The sequence below is a fragment of the Selaginella moellendorffii genome, unplaced genomic scaffold, assembly GCF_000143415.4.
Source record: "Selaginella moellendorffii unplaced genomic scaffold, v1.0 SELMOscaffold_24, whole genome shotgun sequence".
Classification (NCBI taxonomy): Eukaryota; Viridiplantae; Streptophyta; class Lycopodiopsida; order Selaginellales; family Selaginellaceae; genus Selaginella; species Selaginella moellendorffii.
Window position 1 is genome coordinate 1,261,650 of NW_003314285.1, and position 18,803 is coordinate 1,280,452.

The window sequence follows — 18,803 nt, forward strand, 5'->3', positions numbered from 1 at the left end:
ATATAAGGAGCAAGCTAGGTGAATAGCCATGGTTATTTTGGCTTTAGCAACATATAAGACATTATATTCTTCTTAGTTTTTGGACTATTGCATCCATCCTAGATGGTTCAAGTTTAATTGGATTGAAAATATATATACATACAATTTTATTCGTTTTATTAACAAATATTGAAAATGAATGCTTTTCTAGTTTATGCTTTATTTGTGCTTTATATTTTACCAGATCAAATTTATTCATGTACTCTCGATTCACAATGTCCTAGTGGTTATAGATGTAAGAAATATATTTGCAAAAGAACATGTTTTCCAGGTGATTTTTAAATTTTTTATCTTAGATTTAAGTAATTTTTCAACAGGTGATGCAGTATTACAACTTTATAATGGAAATAAAAAACAAATGAAAAATATTTCTATAGGAGATAAGGTTTTTATTTAAAATCATTTTCATCTTTTTGTATATAACATTAAATTTTAAGTTCTTTTCTAGGTTGCAGTTCGAACTAAAAATGGTGAAATACATTATTCTGATATATATGCTTTTGGGCATCAAGATTATGATGCTTATGAAAATTTTATTCATATTGATATTGAAAATAATAAAAGCATTGAATTATCCCCTTTTCACTTTATACCAATAGTATCAAAAACAGGTAATAGTATTATGATGAAAATCTTAAATTACTCAATTATATTTTAGGCTCAATCATCTATAAATATGCTAATGATATTACTAAAAATGATTTATTACTATCTCTAGATGAAAAATTAGGAAAAGTTTTAACTTATAATATAACTGGTAAGTGATATAAATAAATAGTTTAACTCACTATTTTTATTTTTATAGGTTTTTATACTTTAAAAAAGCATGGACTGTATAACCCATTCACACTATTTGGGGATTTAATTGTTAATGATATTATTGTATCACCTCATAGTGATTGGTTTTTAGATGATTTATTTAATTTTTTTAAGTTAAGTTACATATTACCTTATGTATATCATATTATCTTATTTCCTATTCAAGTTATATACATGAATTTAAATTTTAAAATTTATCTTTATTTATATAAATATTTTACAAGAAACATATTAATGATTAACCATATCATTGAAGTGGGAATATTATGGACATTTATCTATAAAATAAAATGTTTTATTAAAGAATAATATTTTGGCATAAGAATACTCAAACTATTATGAATAAATTTAACTATATTAAAATTTTATCACTTTGAATAAAAATAATTAAAATTCAAGATTTAAATACTTAATCCATATTTTTAGGGCAAGAGTTTCTTTTAGTTCCAAAAATGTAGTTATCTAACTAACCATTTTGTTGGAGATGGTGTTGCCGGCTGCAATCGTGTGCCTATTCTTCGTGGTCCTTGTGCTTGCCATTTGCAACCAACAAGGACACCCAGTGCTCTTCCCGGTTGTGGCCAACACAAGAGCAGCGAGCTCGGTCAGAAAAGCAGCACTCCCAAGAGATCAACACACCGGTAGTGATTTGGATCAACAAGCTCACCTAGAGGACGACTTCTTCTCACTTGCCCCGGACATCAGTGAGAATAGTCACACTCACTTCCCAGCAGTAGCAGGCAAGAACGTTGATCGTGAGCGTCAGGATCGAGTGACACCATCAACACCATTAACAGCACCACCATCTCCAATGCTAGCAGTAACACCATCGCCACTCCTATCGCCTGCGTGGGAAGGAAACCATCCCACTAGCAACTTCTCCTGGAAGCAAGACAATGACGATGGCGACAATCAGACATCTCTCGAGTCCACCCTCACGTCGGCATCCATGGAGAACAAGACCATCCTCGTCACCGAGCTCAACAAAGCATGGGCCGTGGGGGGAATGTTCGACTTGTTTTTGCGCAGCTTCCACACCGGCGAAGGAATCCTCCACCTCTTGGATCACCTCCTCGTTGCCACGCTCGACCGGGAGGCATCCGCCGTGTGCAAATCCAAGCGCCTTCATTGCTTCCGCCTGAAAACCCCCAGGCTGGATCTCTCCACGGAGAACAATTACAACACCCCAAACTATCTCGAGACCAACAAGCTCAAGATCCAGTTCCTGGGCAATGTTCTCAAGCTTGGATTCAACTTCCTCTACACAGTAAGAGAGAGATATTCTTCGATCTTTGTTCCACCACCTTTCTCCTTGACGTGCACAGGACGCTGATATACTCTGGTTTCGCGCTCCATTCCAGCACTTCTCGCGAGAATCCGACCTCGACGTCTCTTGCAACCACGATTTCAATGGAAACTCGTCCGACATTGCGAACCACATCAACACGGGCATCCTCCATGTTCGATCAAACCAGCGGACCATCAAGCTCTTCGACCTGTGGTTCGAGCAGCAGGAAACTTCCCCGGACAAGAACGACCAGGACGTGTTCGAGGCCATGAAAGAGACGCCTGATTTTGCCAGCATTGGATTGAAGCTCAAGTACATCCCAACCGAGTACTTGAGCGGCTACTGCCACATGAACACCGACTTTGAGAAGATTTGCGCCATTCACGCCATCTGCTGCATTAGTCAGGAAGTAAAGCTCGCCGCTCTCAAGCAATCTCTAGAAGATTGGCTCCTGTACAAAACCATCACTCCCCAGGAGAGTAGAGAGATTGATTTCCAATTTACCGTCCCAGAGTGCTCGATGTAGATAGCAGCTGCGATGAAAAAAAAGAGAGACTGTTCTCGATCTAAATTTACGAAAGCACTCACCTGTGTAGCCTTTCGTGATTGCAAACGAAAAGCAAAAGGTCTACCTCAAACCTCCGGCATGGCAACAGTTAAAACTGGTCTCGTTTATATAAGAAAATGTAGCATGCAGTTGGCATTTCTTTCGCAAGATCCTGCCAAACAGAACAATTCAGTCAAGGTTTCAAAACCAAGAACGCAATGAATTCGTGGGAGAAGAAATCCACCTTGAGACTTATTTGTTGCAAAACTCCCGACTAGAAACGTTGGTGCCATCTACGAGAGGAACGCGTTGATCCGGACGAAGAATGCTCCAGTTGGGAGAAGCTGCAGCTCGAAGCCACCGGAAGTCGTCAACTTTCTCCCACAATCCAGTCTCCTCGGCCAAGTTCGCTGCCTTGAGATGATCCTCAATCCCTTGGTAGTGGAAAGCGTAGGGAGCAAACCGGACTCCACTAACATGCTCCACGATCGGGCGACTCCGGACCCGGAGATAAAAATCCGTGTTGGTGGTGGAGTGGATTCTAATCTGGTGGGACGCGAGCATGAAAATGCAGCTGTCGATCTCCTCCAGAAGAATGGATCCCGTGACTGCGCTCACGTAGACATGGCAGTTCTTGAGCTTGTGGAAGAACATGGCGCGGAAGATCCCCCTCAAGAACACCGTGCAGTGCGTCAAGTTGGAGAGCGTCACCTCTGTCTCGCTGGATTCACCCGAGTCGTGGACGATGGTGGAGTTCTTGGCGTCGCGAATGGAGTGGAGCTTGGCAGCTCGATCAGCCATGAACGATGGAGTCTCATCTTCTTCTTCCTCGTTTTTCACCGCTGGTGGCGTTACCGTTTCTTTCGGTGACGAGGAAGAGTTCTTGGCCCGGAAGGAGAATTTCTTCTTGGGGATGACCTCCGCGATGGCGCTCTCGAGCGATTGCTTGAGCCTGTCCACCACCGATCGAGAGCTCTGGACGTCGTAAGGCGGGAGGAAGTAGCTCGCATCCGACACCATCTTGTCCATGGCCGCGAGCTGGACCGCGACGGCATCCATGTCGGCCTTGCCGGATGCGCTGCCGGACTGGCGGATGCGACTGAGCGATTCCTCCACGACCTTGCGCTGCTCGTCGAAGGCGCCCTGGAACGCACCTGTGGATTCCAGTGGATTCGCGGATGCCGCTGCGTCGTGGCGCCGGGCCTCCGCCTGGCGCGCCCGCTCGCTGTCCAGCGCCGCCAATCGCTCCAGCATTGCAGCATAGCGCCCATCCTTGGCCTCCATCGCTAGGGTATTTGCTAGTTTGCTAGAGTGAAACTAGGAGATGGATTGGAATTCCAGGGCCATCGCGGAGATGGATCGCGATTCCAGGTATTGCGTGAAATCCAGCTGCTAGACAGCGAGCTAGAATGCGTCGCCAAGAATGGCCGGGGTGGGAGGAACAGGAAATTCATCCAAGAACAGGGAGATAGTTGTGAGGTTCCAAGACGCTGGATCCAAGCCCAGCGTGGCGCTCATCCTCGCGGCTCTCAAGGCATGTAGCAAATCCAGGAATGAGAAACTGGGTAGAGAGATCCACGCCGCGGCTCGCGAGAGTGGATTCATGGCGAATTCTTTCGTGGCGAGCTCTCTCATCGACATGTACGCCAAGTGTGGGAGGATGGCCGACGCGAGCAGTGTCTTCCACGGGATGGAGATCCACAGCATTGTCTCGTGGAATTCCCTCATCCTTGGCTACGCCGAGAATCACCAGCCAGAGAGAGCGCTCCACCTCTACGATCGAATGCTGCGAGAGGAAAGCCTGGCTCCAAATCACGTCACGGATCTCGCTGCTCTCAAGGCCTGCGTGGTTCTCGCCAGGGAAGAAGACGCGCAGATCATCCATGGCCAGCCAGTGAAGATGAAAACTCTGGAGATAGTGATGAGGATCCACTCTCGAGCTGCTAGAGCTGGATCAAGCGGGCAAGAAGAACTCCACATCTTCCTCGCCAACTTTTTGGTGGACGTTTACTCGAGGTGTGGCAGCGCGGGTGATTCTCGACGAGTTTTCGATGCGATCCAACACCGCAGTGTGGTTTCATGGACCTCGATGATTCTCGGCTATGCTGACAACCATCGCGGAGAGCTGGGCTTGGAGCTCTTCGAAGAGATGCGTCGCGCCGGCTGCTCGCAAAACCAAGTAACTTTTATCGCTGCGTTGAAAGCCTGCTCGAGCATGGCGGAGAGAGATCCCGGCGCGCTCGTCCACGGCAAGCTTGTCAAGCTCCAGGCCTTGGAAACTGGGATGAGTCTCCACTCTCGAGCCCAAGCAGCGGGACTTTGCAAGGACTCGGTGGTGGCCAACACTTTGATCGACATGTACGCGAAGTGTGGAAGCATGGAGGATTCACGCAGAGTTTTCGACGCCATGCCGAGGAAGTGTGTCATCTCCTGGACCGGGATGATCATGGGGTATGCTCTAAACGGTGACGGCGAGGTAGCTCTCGAGTTCGTCCGGCAAATGGACGATCATCACTGCCAGTCGAATTACGTCACAGTTCTCGCTGCGATCAAGGCCTGTGTGTCTTTGGCGGAGAATGAGGCCGGGACGATGATCTTGGGCAGGATGGTGAAGACGAGTTCGTTGGAGATCGGACGAACTCTACACCGGCAAGCTCGAGAAAACGGTCACGAGAAAGAGATCTTCGTTGCCAACGCTCTCATCGACATGTACTCCAAGTGTGGCAGCCTCGAGGACGCGTTTAAGATGTTTTGGAGCATCCGTAGGCGAGACTCGGTGTCTTGGAGCTCGATCATCCAGGCCTGTGCTGACAATGGCGAGGACGAGCAAGCGCTCCATCTCTTTTCGACGATCCAGCGCGAGAAGAGAGTTGTGAGCCCCGCGATCTTTGTGGCGGCTCTAAAGTCCTGTGGAAATCTGGGAGCTCTCGAACGCGGAAGAACTCTCGAGCTAGAAATCACAAACGCGGGCCTCGCGAGAAATCCCATGGTGGCAAACTCTCTCGTTGGGGTGTACGGTCGGTGTGGCAGTACGGCCGACGCCCAGCGAGTGTTCGACTCCCTTCCGCCCCAATGCCGCGACCTGGTGACGTGGAATGCCCTCGTGGACGCGTACGGCCGCCACGGCGACACGGCCCAAGTAATGTCCATGTTTCACGCGATGCAGCACAGCCACGACCGTACGCTGTGGCCCAATTCCGTAACTTTCTTGCTTGCCTTGAGCGCTTGCTGCCATGCTGGCCTTGTGGACGAGGGCAAGACGCTCCTGGCCGCGATGATTCAAGAGAATCGAGTGATTCCGTCGATCAAGCACTATACCTGCGTGATCGACCTGTTGGGCCGAGCTAATCGCTTGGAGGAGGCCGTGGAATTGGTGGAGCGATTGCCCTTCGAAGCGGATGCGGTGATCTGGACGTGTTTGATGGATGCCGCGCACAAATTTGGGGATGATGGCGTTGGGAGGAGAGCATTTGATGCCGTGGCGAAGCTGGAGGCGCGATCGGCAACGTACGTGATGATGTCCAACATCGTAGGAGCGGCAGCGCAAGAGCCCTAAACAAGCTCTGTTTTTCCCGCTCGGGTTTGAATTTTAGGGTGGATATTCTGGCCGTTAGATTGGAGGGGATCCAAGGGTGATAACATCCCAGGGTTTTAGAAGCGTCTAGAGAGAAATGGCTGCAGCTATGGCGCCCTCGTCGTTGATCGCCGCGAGGTCTTCCGCAATTCAGCTCAACGCGCCTTCTACTTCCACAAAAGTAAGCATTTTTATTGATTTCTCGCTCTTTGGCTTCTGGAGCATTCATAGATCTACTTTTTCTTGATTTTACTGAGCTACATTCTATAAACTATGCTAGAAATCAAAAATTTTGTTCTCTTTGTTTGCTAATTCTTAGAGTTTTTCGTTTCCTTTCCTGATAAAATCGGATTTTTTCAGCTTATCTCGAGGAGCTGGACAGGCCTTCACATGGAAGCCGGAAGTTCATTGTCTGTGACAATTTCATCGCCCCACGCTACGAGGATAAGGAGTGGTTCTGTCCAAGTTAGAGCAGGAGTTACCGCAACAGCACCATCAAAGGTAAGAGAATTTGTCAAAACTTCCTCTCTTTTTTAATTCCTTTGGGGTTTTGCAGTTCAAGACTCTAAAACCTCTTGGAGATCGAGTGCTTGTCAAGATCCAAAAAGCAAATGAAACGACACCAGGTGGAATTTTACTGCCAGTGACATCACAAACCAAGCCTCAGGGTGGAGAAGTTGTAGCAGTCGGATCAGGCAAGACCATTGCCGACAAGAAAATCGATCCTTGTGTCTCGGTAAAAAATGTTTTCGTTGGTGTTGCTGGTTTGTAACTTTGATCACAGATTGGTGACATGGTTGTCTACTCCAAGTACGCTGGAACCGAGGTCCAATTCGATGATGCCGAGCACGTCTTGCTCAAGGAGGACGACCTCATTGGTTTCTTGTCGACCGACGATATCAAAGACTTGAAGCCACTCAACGAGAGAGTCTTGATCAAGGTATGGAAGAACTTTTGGTATTTAAACCGCTAGAGCCTTTTTCTGTTCCTTCTTTACAGATAGCAGAGGCCGAGGACAAGACGTCCGGAGGTATCATCCTCACCGAAAATGCCAAAGAGAAGCCCGTCACTGGCACGGTACCAAACTGTCGTTTATCTTCTAGCTGGGGATTGATGCGAGCTTGTGTGTTTAGGCTGTCGCCGTTGGATCTGGAGCTTTCGGAGAGGATGGGGTGAAAAAGCCGCTAGATATTGCTCCAGGGAACTCGGTCATGTATTCCAAGTATGCTGGAAACGAGTTTAAGAGCAAAGACGGGAGCGAGTATGTTGTGATCCGTGCATCGGACATTCTCGCAGTTTTGCCATAGCTAGCTCCCAAGGATTGAAACAAAAACCAATCAATTTTATTCTGGGAAAAAAAACAACTAGAATCAAGAGGTAAAAGTCTTGTTCCATTTACAACGATGCTAGATCTTCGTCTACGTAAATACACCCGAAACAGTAGCAAACTAGGACTAGATCGATGGCTTCCATCACGCGTACTCATCAGCTTGTGCCTGAAGAAGATTTGCTCGTTCCGAAGGCACAGATCTTCTGCCTGGAGAAATGTTTTAGATTGATCACCAAAAACCAAAAGAAAAAAACGAATCACGCATACCACAGAAGGCAATTGTGGCGATGAAGAGCATGGAAAGCCCCGAGACGAGAAGATCCGCGCCAAAGATCACTCCCAGGAGAACCAGCCCAAACTTGGGAGCTAGAATCAAAATGGCAAACGCCAGAATCACCGAAAGAATCCCACTGGCGAGAACAGCGGGCCACGATGTCATGTTTCGGACTTGACAAGCCATCAACGATTTCAACAGTCCCTGTGATAGAACAAAATTTTTTTAAAAAATGTTGTTTGGCTGGAGTAAAGCTCGAGCTGGATCACTTACATGAACTAGAAACCATCCAGAGAGAACGTAGACGAGTGCCATGCCACCTTCAATCGGCTTGATCAGCATCAAGAGTCCAATTCCCAGGTGTAGAATCCCCAGCAACAAAAACGATGTAGTTCCTGGAGCTCCACACACGGCGATGAACTGGACGATCGAGAAAACGCCGCCCAGGATGAGCAGCCATGCAATCAGCTGCTCCACCGCCAGAGCAAACACCAGAGGGAAAAGAATTCCTATTATACCAGCGATGATGAAGAGGATGGCATAGATCCCCAGGTACAGGGATAGCTTGCTCAGGTGCTCCTCTGGAACAAAATCTGTGAGCGTTCGCACAGGGAGAGTGATGAAGTACGTGCGATCTCGCTCTTGCGGAGGGGGTTGATCACTGGCATGATAATCTCCACTGTCGTTGCGCCCATTCTCCGCCATTGCGACTGAAACCCTGGATCGATCGATCGAAAAGCCCTAAAAAGGTAAAGAACACTATGATAGCGCACTGCCCTAAAAGCACAGCACGTGTCCACACACTTGTCCCCAGCTTTCTTTTCCACGATCCTCTAAAGATGTTTTAAGCTACCTTCCCGCCACATGGTTAATGATCCTTGAAAGTGTATGGGTGGGCATGAAGGTGGCAGTCAATCTGGATGGCATTATATTCTGGGCTGTTGTACCACCAATGTAATAGTGTATTCTGGGGTATGTATCCAGCCTGGATGTGATTGGTCATTTTGATTGCTATATGGCTACTACAGTCCAAGACTCAAAAGTATTATGGAGTTCTAGAGTCAAAGGGAAACCACATGGGAAAACTTGACAAAAGAACTTAAATTAACCATATCAAAATGTACTGTAAATTCATAATTTTGTAGTTTGAAAAGTGGTATGAAAAGCTGTTTCCCAAATAATTTCTAAATCTCGTTTTAAATTTAAATACTTTTTCTAAGCGTGTGATGTAGTATTACAGCTGTATAATGGTGATAAAAAACAAATAAAAGAAATCTCTATTGGACAGAAAGTTCAAGTTTTATATTCTCTTATATAAATTATATACTATTTAATATTTCCAGTAGGTTGTACTCATGTACACTAATAGGTTGTACTTCAAATTAAAAATAATGAAGCTAATTACTCTGAAATATATACTTTGGGTATTAAGATCCTAATGTTTACGGTAAGGTAGAATAAGTAAAAGTTTCAATTGAATTTTTTATTTGGCAGATATTCACAGGATTTTGGCTAAAAATCATTTTATAGTGTTTATAAACAAATACAACACCACATTCAATGGGGAGGGGGGAGGCCTAACAGCTCATTTAAATGAAATCTGGTTGCTATAAACCTAGGCCAGGGCATTGAGATGGAGCAACTGTTTGCAGGGAATAAATGCATGCTATGCACCTTTATATTATGTAGGTGGATTTGAGTGGTTGCTTGTCAGGTGGTACAGGATAGTGGGAAAAAGAGCAAAATGAATATTGGGATAAGGGATCCTTGTCCTCGCAACAGATGTTCAATTGAGCAAAAATTAGATGCTAGTGGGTCCATCATGCACATGGTGCTGTCTCTTTAGCACATGATGAGAGGTATGTGGATTATATTGACCAGCTCCTGTATCAAAATTCTAAAGGATTGTTGTTGTGCTGGTCCAGGAAGGAACCAGTTTTGACGAAGAATGGTTTAAGCTTAACTTGTTGAAGACAAATCCAATTATCACTAGCACTTGCATGTAAGCGACTAAATTTTCCATTCTACTTTAGTCACTTAACCATGCCTCCGACCATTTGGAGGAGTCTCATTCACAACCTCCATAAGTCCAATTCAGGACTTGGGACTTGCCAGCCCCAAGAATGGCATCCATGCCACTCAACCTTTGCACTTGGTCCAAGTGCTCCACGTGTCCGATCCCATGACCGACACCCAAAGGTATCACTGACATCTCGGCCCGTTACGCTAAGGCCATGCCCATTCACCTTTGCTGCGCAAATGGTCCAATACCACTTGCATCACCATCCTGTCTCTCCAAGACTGTGCCATCTGTCTATGAGGGGTCAACCTAGATCCACTCCTTAGCATCCTTAAGATGCCCACAGACCTGGGGAATCGCCTTCCCCAAAGTCCCTTTGTCAGTTCCTACCAAGTCCCTTTCTGCCCCTGGCCGTGTTTGCCAACACTGCCACTGGATCGAGGTCCACAAGCCCGACCACTAAGTCCCACGGTCCTCTGGGACTTCCTCACCACACGACTGTGTCCTTGGTCACTACCCCAGAGGACTGCTCCTCTTCCTTTCCACAGTCTGGGCCTTTGGGACGACATTTCGGAACACCGTGGCCTTACGCGAGCCACCTGGGTACTCTCCCCACCTATCGCCTTTAGGTGCTCTAGCCATGGGCTTAGAGCGAGGTTCCGTTGAGCCACGCCTGGTATCCAAGTAGGTAGTGCCACCCACACTTGGACTGAGAGCATCGGCCAGTCGATCTCCCGGGGGAACTAGAGCCGGCTCTTGAACACTTCACCAAGCTACCCCACTTGTCGGTCCGTGTTCACTCTAGTCTTGGACTTCCCAGTGGGCAGCTCATCACCCAACACTGGGTCCGGCCTTCCTGGGCCAAACTGGCCTTTCCTGGCCAAACTGGCTCCACTGCAGTCCTCCCCCTACTATACTTTTGGGGCTCACCAAACCCCCCAGGGTCTGGGAGACGAACGCTTTGGGCTTTCACCCTCTCAGGCTCCGGACTCGGACTCGGACTCGGACTCGGACTCGGACTCGGACTCGGACTCGGACTCGGACTCGGACTCGGGCTCGGGCTCGGTCTCGGCCTTGGCCTCGGTCTCGGTCTCGGTCCCGATCTCGGTCTTGGTCTCGGTCTCGGTCCCGGTCTCGGTCCCGGTCTCGGTCTCGACTTCGGACTCCATCTCGGACTCCATCTTGGACTCCATCTCGGGTCCATCTCGGGTCCATCTCGGACTCCATCTCGGACTCCATCTCGGGTCCATCTCGGACTCCATCTCGGACTCCATTTCGGGTCCATCTCGGGTCCACCTCGGACTCCATCTCGGACTCCATCTCGGACTCCATCTCGGACTCCACTTCGGACTCCAACTCGGGTCCATCTCGGGTCCACCTCGGACTCCACTTCGGACTCCAACTCGGGTCCATCTCGGACTCCACTTCGGACTCCAACTCGAGTCCATCTCGGACTCCACTCCGGACTCCAACTCGAGTCCATCTCGGACTCCACTTCGGACTCCAACTCGAGTCCATTTCGGACACTCCCACGTGTCATGTGTTGGTCCTTTTGGGTCCCTTTTTGGAGCCTTGCCTTTTGCTCGCTTCGTGCTCGTTCCTCGAGCACTTCGTTGGGAGTTCCACTCCCGCTCTTGACTTTTCAAGTCGGAGCTTTTGGTCCAAACGTGTTATGCTCTTTTGGCTCTCACTTCGGCCACTACCATGTGGCGCCCTTCCGGCTCCACTTTGGGGCCTAGGGATTTTGTGTCTCACAACTCCACCACCCATAGACGAAGTTCGATGTCCTCATCGAACGGTAAACCATTTTGTAAAGTAACACCCGTATGTGTTACCATTTCCATCCTTGGCACCTAGCCAATATTTGTCAATGGTTTGACATTGAAGGCTCACCATGCCTTTTGCATATGCCTCAATGGTTTGACACCAAAGGCTCACCATGCCTTGCCTATCCTCTAAGGAGGGTAGTCTCCCCAACTTAGAGACTGATTGGACCACAAGGATTGGTTCTCTCCTTTTATTGGTTTAGTTCTCGCTAAACCTCTTAGAGACCCTTCTCTAAGTCAAACCCACTACTCCTTCTCGAGTAGTCTCAAATTCCATCGATATAACCTTTGCACTTTGGAACTTTGAATTTTGACTTCTTGGAGTCAATTTCCTAGGTGTCTCCGACACCTTGCCTTGCACCTTTTGTGCAACTCCACTTCCCATCCTAGGAAGTTCTCTACTCGAGGGCACCATCATCCTCTCTTCTATTTCGTGCCAAAGTTCCAGTTATCATACTTTGTGCTAGGGCTGTTCATGGCCCTATCATTTGGCTACCTTACCGCTCCCTCCCTTGGAGCTTCCACTTTCGCCAAATCAGAGCATTTCGGAATCCTTCCTTGGAAATACACTTCCTTTCCCGCAACTTGTTAGCGTCCAACACATTAGTGTTCCTCGCCTAACTTTGTCACTTGGATTCCTTCCAAGGGATTCCACGGCCCTATCTTGGCCACTCATCTTTTGCTCCTATCCGTTGATTGTTGCACCAAGCAACATCGAATCTCTACCTCCCTCCTTGAGGTATTGTTTCGGTTCCATAGCAAAGACTCTTCTTTGCCAAGTCCGGAGGATGTTCACCCCTAGTACATCTCTTTAGCATCTTCTGCTATGGGCTCTATCCACGGCCCAACTTCGTGACCCTCCCATGGGTCTTTTATAGAGACTACTTTCCTCGGACTCACTATGCCATCGCACGGACATAGTTTATTTCCCTTAGGTGCTCTTCCCACTTGGTCATCACGACCAAGCCACACCACCTTAAACAGTTCAATTTCAACATTTTGAACCAGGAACTTCATTCCTTAGCCAAACAAGGACCTTGTCCTTATCTGGCCATAAGATCACCTAGTGATCTCACCTTGGCACCTTAACAGAGTTGCCAAGAGGTACTTGGTCTTCTAGACCTCCAAGTTGTTGACTATAACCCCGGGGGCATCCCCCACACTTGGCGGTGCACCCAAGCTAGCCCTTACGGCCAAGGGTTCATAGCAACTGAGATTAGGTGTCCCCATCTCACTCACCACGACCTTGGTGCCACTTGCACCAAAGTGTTCAAGTTAGATATGCTGAGCTTTCACACTAAGCAATCTAACCGTGCATCACGACTCCGAGGCATCCCTCGCTTGGCGGTGTGCCCAAACCAGTCTCCCCACTGAGAGTCCATGACCACCGAAATATGAGTGTCCTCATATTCCAAACCATCACCACGCCCTAGTGATTTGGGACTCGAACCCAAGCACTAGAGGGTCGGGACTCGAACCCAACCTCCGTATATGCATCTACGGACGGCATCACACTAGATGCCTGGCGTGACTCCCCACGCCGGTGCACCAACCTATTTTTAAAGCGCGCTACAGATCACAGCTTAGGAACCTAGTTCCTCCACACTGCCAAGTCCTCTCACTTGACATGTCTGTGATCATGCATGGACTCCTCCATGCTCGGCCCCATGGCCCACCCTTTTTGAAGTTATCGCCTTCAACTAGGGTATTTGTTCCCCTGACGTGCCAATCTTGCTTGGCAAGTTCTCCGACCACTGTAACATGGTTCCTGCATAAGCGTGAAAGTCCTTGACCATCGACTTTCGTTCAAAGCCCTCTCTTTGAACACTCGGGAACTACTTCCCTAACCTTGATAGCCTTGCCTCATGGCAAGCTTCAAGACCACGCTTTTGCTGCGCCACTCTGATTTCGCGCATTCCATGAACCATTTACACTTGGCCTTTCTAGGTACTAAGCTACCTAGAATCGTCTTTGGGAACCTTGAAGGAACTCTGTCCCTCAGCTTGCTAAGGCCTCCCTTTTGCAAGCCTTCCAAATGCCACATAGTCTAACATGGACAATTCTATAACTTAGACTCTCCATGGCATCACGGTTGCTAGCGGCAACACCCTCGAGCCCCCACTTGATTCTACACTCCCAGCTGGCATAACCAACCTTGGTTATGCCCTTCGATTTCTATGGTTCAGTTCCATCCCAATACTACTTGCCTTTGGCTTCACACCTTTCCTTCGGTCATTCTCCTCCAGACAAGGAGGATAGCTTTGCACTTTCTATCATGCTTTAGCAAGTATTCTTAGGGATGAACCTACCCAATAGCCTAGGGAGTGGTTCCTCAATCCGGGTATGCTCACCTTATAATCCCACACATTGGGATTACATTGTTGCTTATGGGCCTTTACATGCCCATCACTAGCCTTGCCAAAATTCCATTTTTGGCTTTGTCCAACTCGGGTAGACAGTCCTCTCCTGTCTCCGCAACCTTGGACATTTGGATAGCACCTTCTATCCATCATTCGCTAGGGACTTAGTCCCTTGGGCTTTATCCATTGCCCTCGCGACATCAAACACCACCTTCTGGTGTTCTAGAGTGTTCAGGTGTCCCAATGATGGCTTTCTTGACAATGAGTATTTCCTTTTATGACATTGACTTACTATATCGCAACACAAGCAACTTATCCCTCGTAAGGGTATATCCAACTTCCCTATGCTATTAAGAAGTCTTGGGTAGCTACCTTCTACCCGTTTAACCAGTTATTTTGCACCTCTTGCTTAGTTGCCTCATAGTTGTCAAGTCCTACAACTCATTGCTTGGTGCTTTCACACCTCCATCATTATCTGGGTCACCACACTCCAACTGCATGCTCTGCAGCTTAGGCTATGCTATTCCCATTTCCATTGGGATTCCTTTGGCAAGGGTTCTCATGAACCCACCAACATAGCCTCAAGGTATTACACCTTGGCACATTTGGTGTCTCCACACCATCGGCTCCACGAGCCTACCTCTATGACACTTCTTCTTTGTGTCTAAGTCTTTGCCAAGACCAATGCCACTCTTTCTCATGCCAACCATCTGTTAGCACTACACCATAGAGGTCACACACAACTTTGTGTCAAAGTTGTTTTCTTTTTGGGAACACCTTTCCCACGACTTTAACATGGCACATTTTGCCATCGATGAGATACCCTTTGTTCTCATCCTTGGATCCTATGATCCCCCCCCCATCCTTTGTGGGGTACAACACACCTCAGTCCAAATGCTTCCATCAGTCCTTTTAGGACCATCCCTTGACTCTACTTGAGTCATCCAGCAATTTTGGACTTGGTTAATCCACAGACCCGTAAGGTCCTACTTGTGAGGCACTAGCTCACTGGAATACACTTCTTGCATTCCTGTCCTACTCAAAAGGACTATTTTCACAAGTGTTACTCCGACACTTGATTTTGTTCTCTGGGGGCAACCTTTGCCCCTTAGGACTACTTGTCCATGTGATGAGAATACCAACTCATCCACTTAATACACCCCCAACTCCTTGGGTTGTTCCAGCATTTATTAGAGGTAGCCCCGGCTACCATTTCGAGGACTCGTGTCCTCATCCATACTTGACCTCTCACGGTCATCCATTCCAGTCTCACCTTCATGAGCACCAGCCTCAACCATATGAGGATAAACTTGTGACTCCTTTATTGTTTTTGGAGTCTTTATCTTCCCCGTGATCCCAACTATAGTTGTTTACCCCAACTACATTAGCCCGTTTGCTGAGTCAAACGCTCATCTGGATCACCTCCTCAACTCAATGAGGAAAACCTTGCACTGTTCCCAAGATCCCAAAGTCGTTCCATTATTGGCCCTTTTCTATCCACCACCTCGTCTACAAGTTCACACATGAACTGTAATGGAGAGCCATGTCTTCCCGACTTGCTACTCCTCAAGGATAGGCCCACTCCTCGGACCTTCCGATGCCAACGCTAGTGGTGATATACTTGAGCACCAATAAAAGTCGGACTAAGGAACAGCTCCGATACCAAGTTGTAAGCGACTAAATTTTCCATTCTACTTTAGTCACTTAACCATGCCTCCGACCATTTGGAGGAGTCTCATTCACAACCTCCATAAGTCCAATTCAGGACTTGGGACTTGCCAGCCCCAAGAATGGCATCCATGCCACTCAACCTTTGCACTTGGTCCAAGTGCTCCACGTGTCCGATCCCATGACCGACACCCAAAGGTATCACTGACATCTCGGCCCGTTACGCTAAGGCCATGCCCATTCACCTTTGCTGCGCAAATGGTCCAATACCACTTGCATCACCATCCTGTCTCTCCAAGACTGTGCCATCTGTCTATGAGGGGTCAACCTAGATCCACTCCTTAGCATCCTTAAGATGCCCACAGACCTGGGGAATCGCCTTCCCCAAAGTCCCTTTGTCAGTTCCTACCAAGTCCCTTTCTGCCCCTGGCCGTGTTTGCCAACACTGCCACTGGATCGAGGTCCACAAGCCCGACCACTAAGTCCCACGGTCCTCTGGGACTTCCTCACCACACGACTGTGTCCTTGGTCACTACCCCAGAGGACTGCTCCTCTTCCTTTCCACAGTCTGGGCCTTTGGGACGACATTTCGGAACACCGTGGCCTTACGCGAGCCACCTGGGTACTCTCCCCACCTATCGCCTTTAGGTGCTCTAGCCATGGGCTTAGAGCGAGGTTCCGTTGAGCCACGCCTGGTATCCAAGTAGGTAGTGCCACCCACACTTGGACTGGGAGCATCGGCCAGTCGATCTCCCGGGGGAACTAGAGCCGGCTCTTGAACACTTCACCAAGCTACCCCACTTGTCGGTCCGTGTTCACTCTAGTCTTGGACTTCCCAGTGGGCAGCTCATCACCCAACACTGGGTCCGGCCTTCCTGGGCCAAACTGGCCTTTCCTGGCCAAACTGGCTCCACTGCAGTCCTCCCCCTACTATACTTTTGGGGCTCACCAAACCCCCCAGGGTCTGGGAGACGAACGCTTTGGGCTTTCACCCTCTCAGGCTCCGGACTCGGACTCGGACTCGGACTCGGACTCGGACTCGGACTCGGACTCGGACTCGGACTCGGACTCGGGCTCGGGCTCGGTCTCGGTCTCGGTCCCGATCTCGGTCCCGGTCTCGGTCCCGGTCTCGGTCTCGGTCCCGGTCTCGGTCTCGACTTCGGACTCCATCTCGGACTCCATCTTGGACTCCATCTCGGGTCCATCTCGGCGTCCATCTCGGACTCCATCTCGGACTCCATCTCGGGTCCATCTCGGACTCCATTTCGGGTCCATCTCGGGTCCACCTCGGACTCCATCTCGGACTCCATCTCGGACTCCATCTCGGACTCCACTTCGGACTCCAACTCGGGTCCATCTCGGACTCCATCTCGGACTCCATCTCGGACTCCACTTCGGACTCCAACTCGGGTCCATCTCGGGTCCACCTCGGACTCCACTTCGGACTCCAACTCGGGTCCATCTCGGACTCCACTTCGGACTCCAACTCGAGTCCATCTCGGACTCCACTCCGGACTCCAACTCGAGTCCATCTCGGACTCCACTTCGGACTCCAACTCGAGTCCATTTCGGACACTCCCACGTGTCATGTGTTGGTCCTTTTGGGTCCCTTTTTGGAGCCTTGCCTTTTGCTCGCTTCGTGCTCGTTCCTCGAGCACTTCGTTGGGAGTTCCACTCCCGCTCTTGACTTTTCAAGTCGGAGCTTTTGGTCCAAACGTGTTACGCTCTTTTGGCTCTCGCTTCGGCCACTACCATGTGGCGCCCTTCCGGCTCCACTTTGGGGCCTAGGGATTTTGTGTCTCACATTGCACTCCTTTTTGTTATTGAGAGGTAGTAATGATTTAGCATTGCCAATTTGACACAAAAGGAAGGATGATGGGCATTTAGCTGGTGGGGAAGGGATTGGAGGGGTGGAGGTCAGACTTAAAATTCTATATTATTTATAAATTAATTTTAAAATTTTAAGAATAATCAAAAATATTAATTTAGAACTTTATAAATGATGTTTTGTTATTTTTACTGGGAAACTTTTTGCTTATAATATAACAGGCAAAATTGGACTTTTTTAATAATTCTTTTGTGTTAAACATTGAATTGTAAGTATTTATATTTTACAAAATCTTGGACTTAACAACCTTCTTAAACAGGTGATGCAATAATGGCAATAAAGGCAATTAAAAGAAAATAATATCAAAGATAAGGGTTAATCATTTTTTGGGTATATTAGGGAACTTAATATTTTATAGTAGTTGCAATTTCAAATTCAAATACTACAAGGTCAAATAGATTATTCTGATATATATGATTTCAGACATCAATTTTTTTTCTTACAGATATTTTTTTTATATTAACATGGAAAGTATAAATGTATTATTTTTATTTTATAATTTTATAAACGGGTAAAGGTTTTTTTCTTATTTAATTTTTATATACAATCATCTATATGTATGCTATTTATATTACTAAAAATGATGTATTATTTTTTTTAATCAGGAAAAGTTTTATCCTATAATGTAATTGTTAAGAAAATATCAGAAAATACTTAATCTATCAATTTCAACAAAAACATAGACTTTATAGCCCATTGACATCTAATTGTTAATGATATTGTTGAATCTGCTTTCATCTTTACTTTTGTATATTTTTCTCCTTCAATCAAACTTCCAGCATATAAAGTAAATAATAAAAGTATTATCTATACAATAAACCAACTCAAACACTGAAATACCACAGAGATCTTTGGACCCGCAGTTTACAATAAATTGTCAATGGAGGTGGCGAACAATAGCAAGATAATGCATGAGCAGTCACCACCTCTTGGTGGAGCTCGGCTGCGGAGCCACCTGCTAGGAAAGCAGGAGGAACCCCAGAAGCTGGGTTTTGCGATTTCCGAGGATTACACTCTCTGTTCAGATGAAGGAGGTGAACAAGATCAAGGCATGGGAGCGCTGGGAGCGGAGCTTGATCCTGTTTGCTTCATGGCTTTGGTTCCAGAGTGACGAGCAGGACGAGGGGGAGCTGCGCGATCACGTCGCGAGCGTGATCTACGACATGCTGG

The 18,803-nt window shown here is 47.6% G+C and overlaps 4 protein-coding genes across 4 annotated transcripts; 2 read left to right on the forward strand and 2 right to left on the reverse strand.

Moving 5' to 3' along the window:
- Nucleotides 1-2,795: 2,795 nt before the first annotated feature.
- On the reverse strand, nt 2,796-4,009 carry LOC9657690 (tubulin-folding cofactor C). Its single transcript, XM_002974399.2, has 2 exons — nt 2,938-4,009; nt 2,796-2,865 (listed from the first exon to the last, which is right to left on the reverse strand). The coding sequence occupies exon 1, from the start codon at nt 3,975-3,977 to the stop codon at nt 2,946-2,948; it is 1,032 nt and encodes a 343-aa protein (XP_002974445.2). The 5' UTR covers nt 3,978-4,009; the 3' UTR covers nt 2,796-2,865; nt 2,938-2,945.
- Nucleotides 4,010-4,104: 95 nt separating this feature from the next.
- Nucleotides 4,105-7,665, forward strand: LOC9658388 (pentatricopeptide repeat-containing protein At5g16860). The gene is made up of 6 exons (XM_002974238.2): nt 4,105-6,448; nt 6,628-6,768; nt 6,824-7,003; nt 7,052-7,207; nt 7,267-7,344; nt 7,401-7,665. The coding sequence occupies exon 1, from the start codon at nt 4,117-4,119 to the stop codon at nt 6,247-6,249; it is 2,133 nt and encodes a 710-aa protein (XP_002974284.2). The 5' UTR covers nt 4,105-4,116; the 3' UTR covers nt 6,250-6,448; nt 6,628-6,768; nt 6,824-7,003; nt 7,052-7,207; nt 7,267-7,344; nt 7,401-7,665.
- On the forward strand, nt 6,365-7,574 carry LOC112340450 (20 kDa chaperonin, chloroplastic-like). The gene is made up of 5 exons (XM_024679121.1): nt 6,365-6,448; nt 6,628-6,768; nt 7,052-7,207; nt 7,267-7,344; nt 7,401-7,574. Exons 1-5 carry the CDS (start codon nt 6,365-6,367, stop codon nt 7,572-7,574), a joined length of 633 nt encoding a protein of 210 aa, XP_024534889.1.
- Nucleotides 7,593-8,637, reverse strand: LOC9657691. Its single transcript, XM_002974400.2, has 3 exons — nt 8,145-8,637; nt 7,865-8,075; nt 7,593-7,804 (listed from the first exon to the last, which is right to left on the reverse strand). Exons 1-3 carry the CDS (start codon nt 8,574-8,576, stop codon nt 7,740-7,742), a joined length of 708 nt encoding a protein of 235 aa, XP_002974446.2. The 5' UTR covers nt 8,577-8,637; the 3' UTR covers nt 7,593-7,739.
- Between the last annotated feature and the right edge of the window lie 10,166 nt (nt 8,638-18,803).

What these genes read in the sequence shown, in the direction of transcription:
- LOC9657690 (XM_002974399.2), bottom strand. Translation starts at nt 3,977, where the DNA reads ATGGAGGCCAAGGATGGGCGCTATGCTGCAATGCTGGAGCGATTGGCG.
- LOC9658388 (XM_002974238.2), top strand. Translation starts at nt 4,117, where the DNA reads ATGGCCGGGGTGGGAGGAACAGGAAATTCATCCAAGAACAGGGAGATA.
- LOC112340450 (XM_024679121.1), top strand. Translation starts at nt 6,365, where the DNA reads ATGGCTGCAGCTATGGCGCCCTCGTCGTTGATCGCCGCGAGGTCTTCC. An exon ending in CCGCAACAGCACCATCAAAG is followed by an intron (nt 6,769 to 7,051) that starts GTAAGAGAATTT and finishes CTTTGATCACAG; the next exon opens with ATTGGTGACATGGTTGTCTA. An exon ending in AGAAGCCCGTCACTGGCACG is followed by an intron (nt 7,345 to 7,400) that starts GTACCAAACTGT and finishes TTGTGTGTTTAG; the next exon opens with GCTGTCGCCGTTGGATCTGG.
- LOC9657691 (XM_002974400.2), bottom strand. Translation starts at nt 8,576, where the DNA reads ATGGCGGAGAATGGGCGCAACGACAGTGGAGATTATCATGCCAGTGAT. An exon ending in CTGGATGGTTTCTAGTTCAT is followed by an intron (nt 8,076 to 8,144) that starts GTAAGTGATCCA and finishes GTTCTATCACAG; the next exon opens with GGACTGTTGAAATCGTTGAT. An exon ending in CGCCACAATTGCCTTCTGTG is followed by an intron (nt 7,805 to 7,864) that starts GTATGCGTGATT and finishes ACATTTCTCCAG; the next exon opens with GCAGAAGATCTGTGCCTTCG.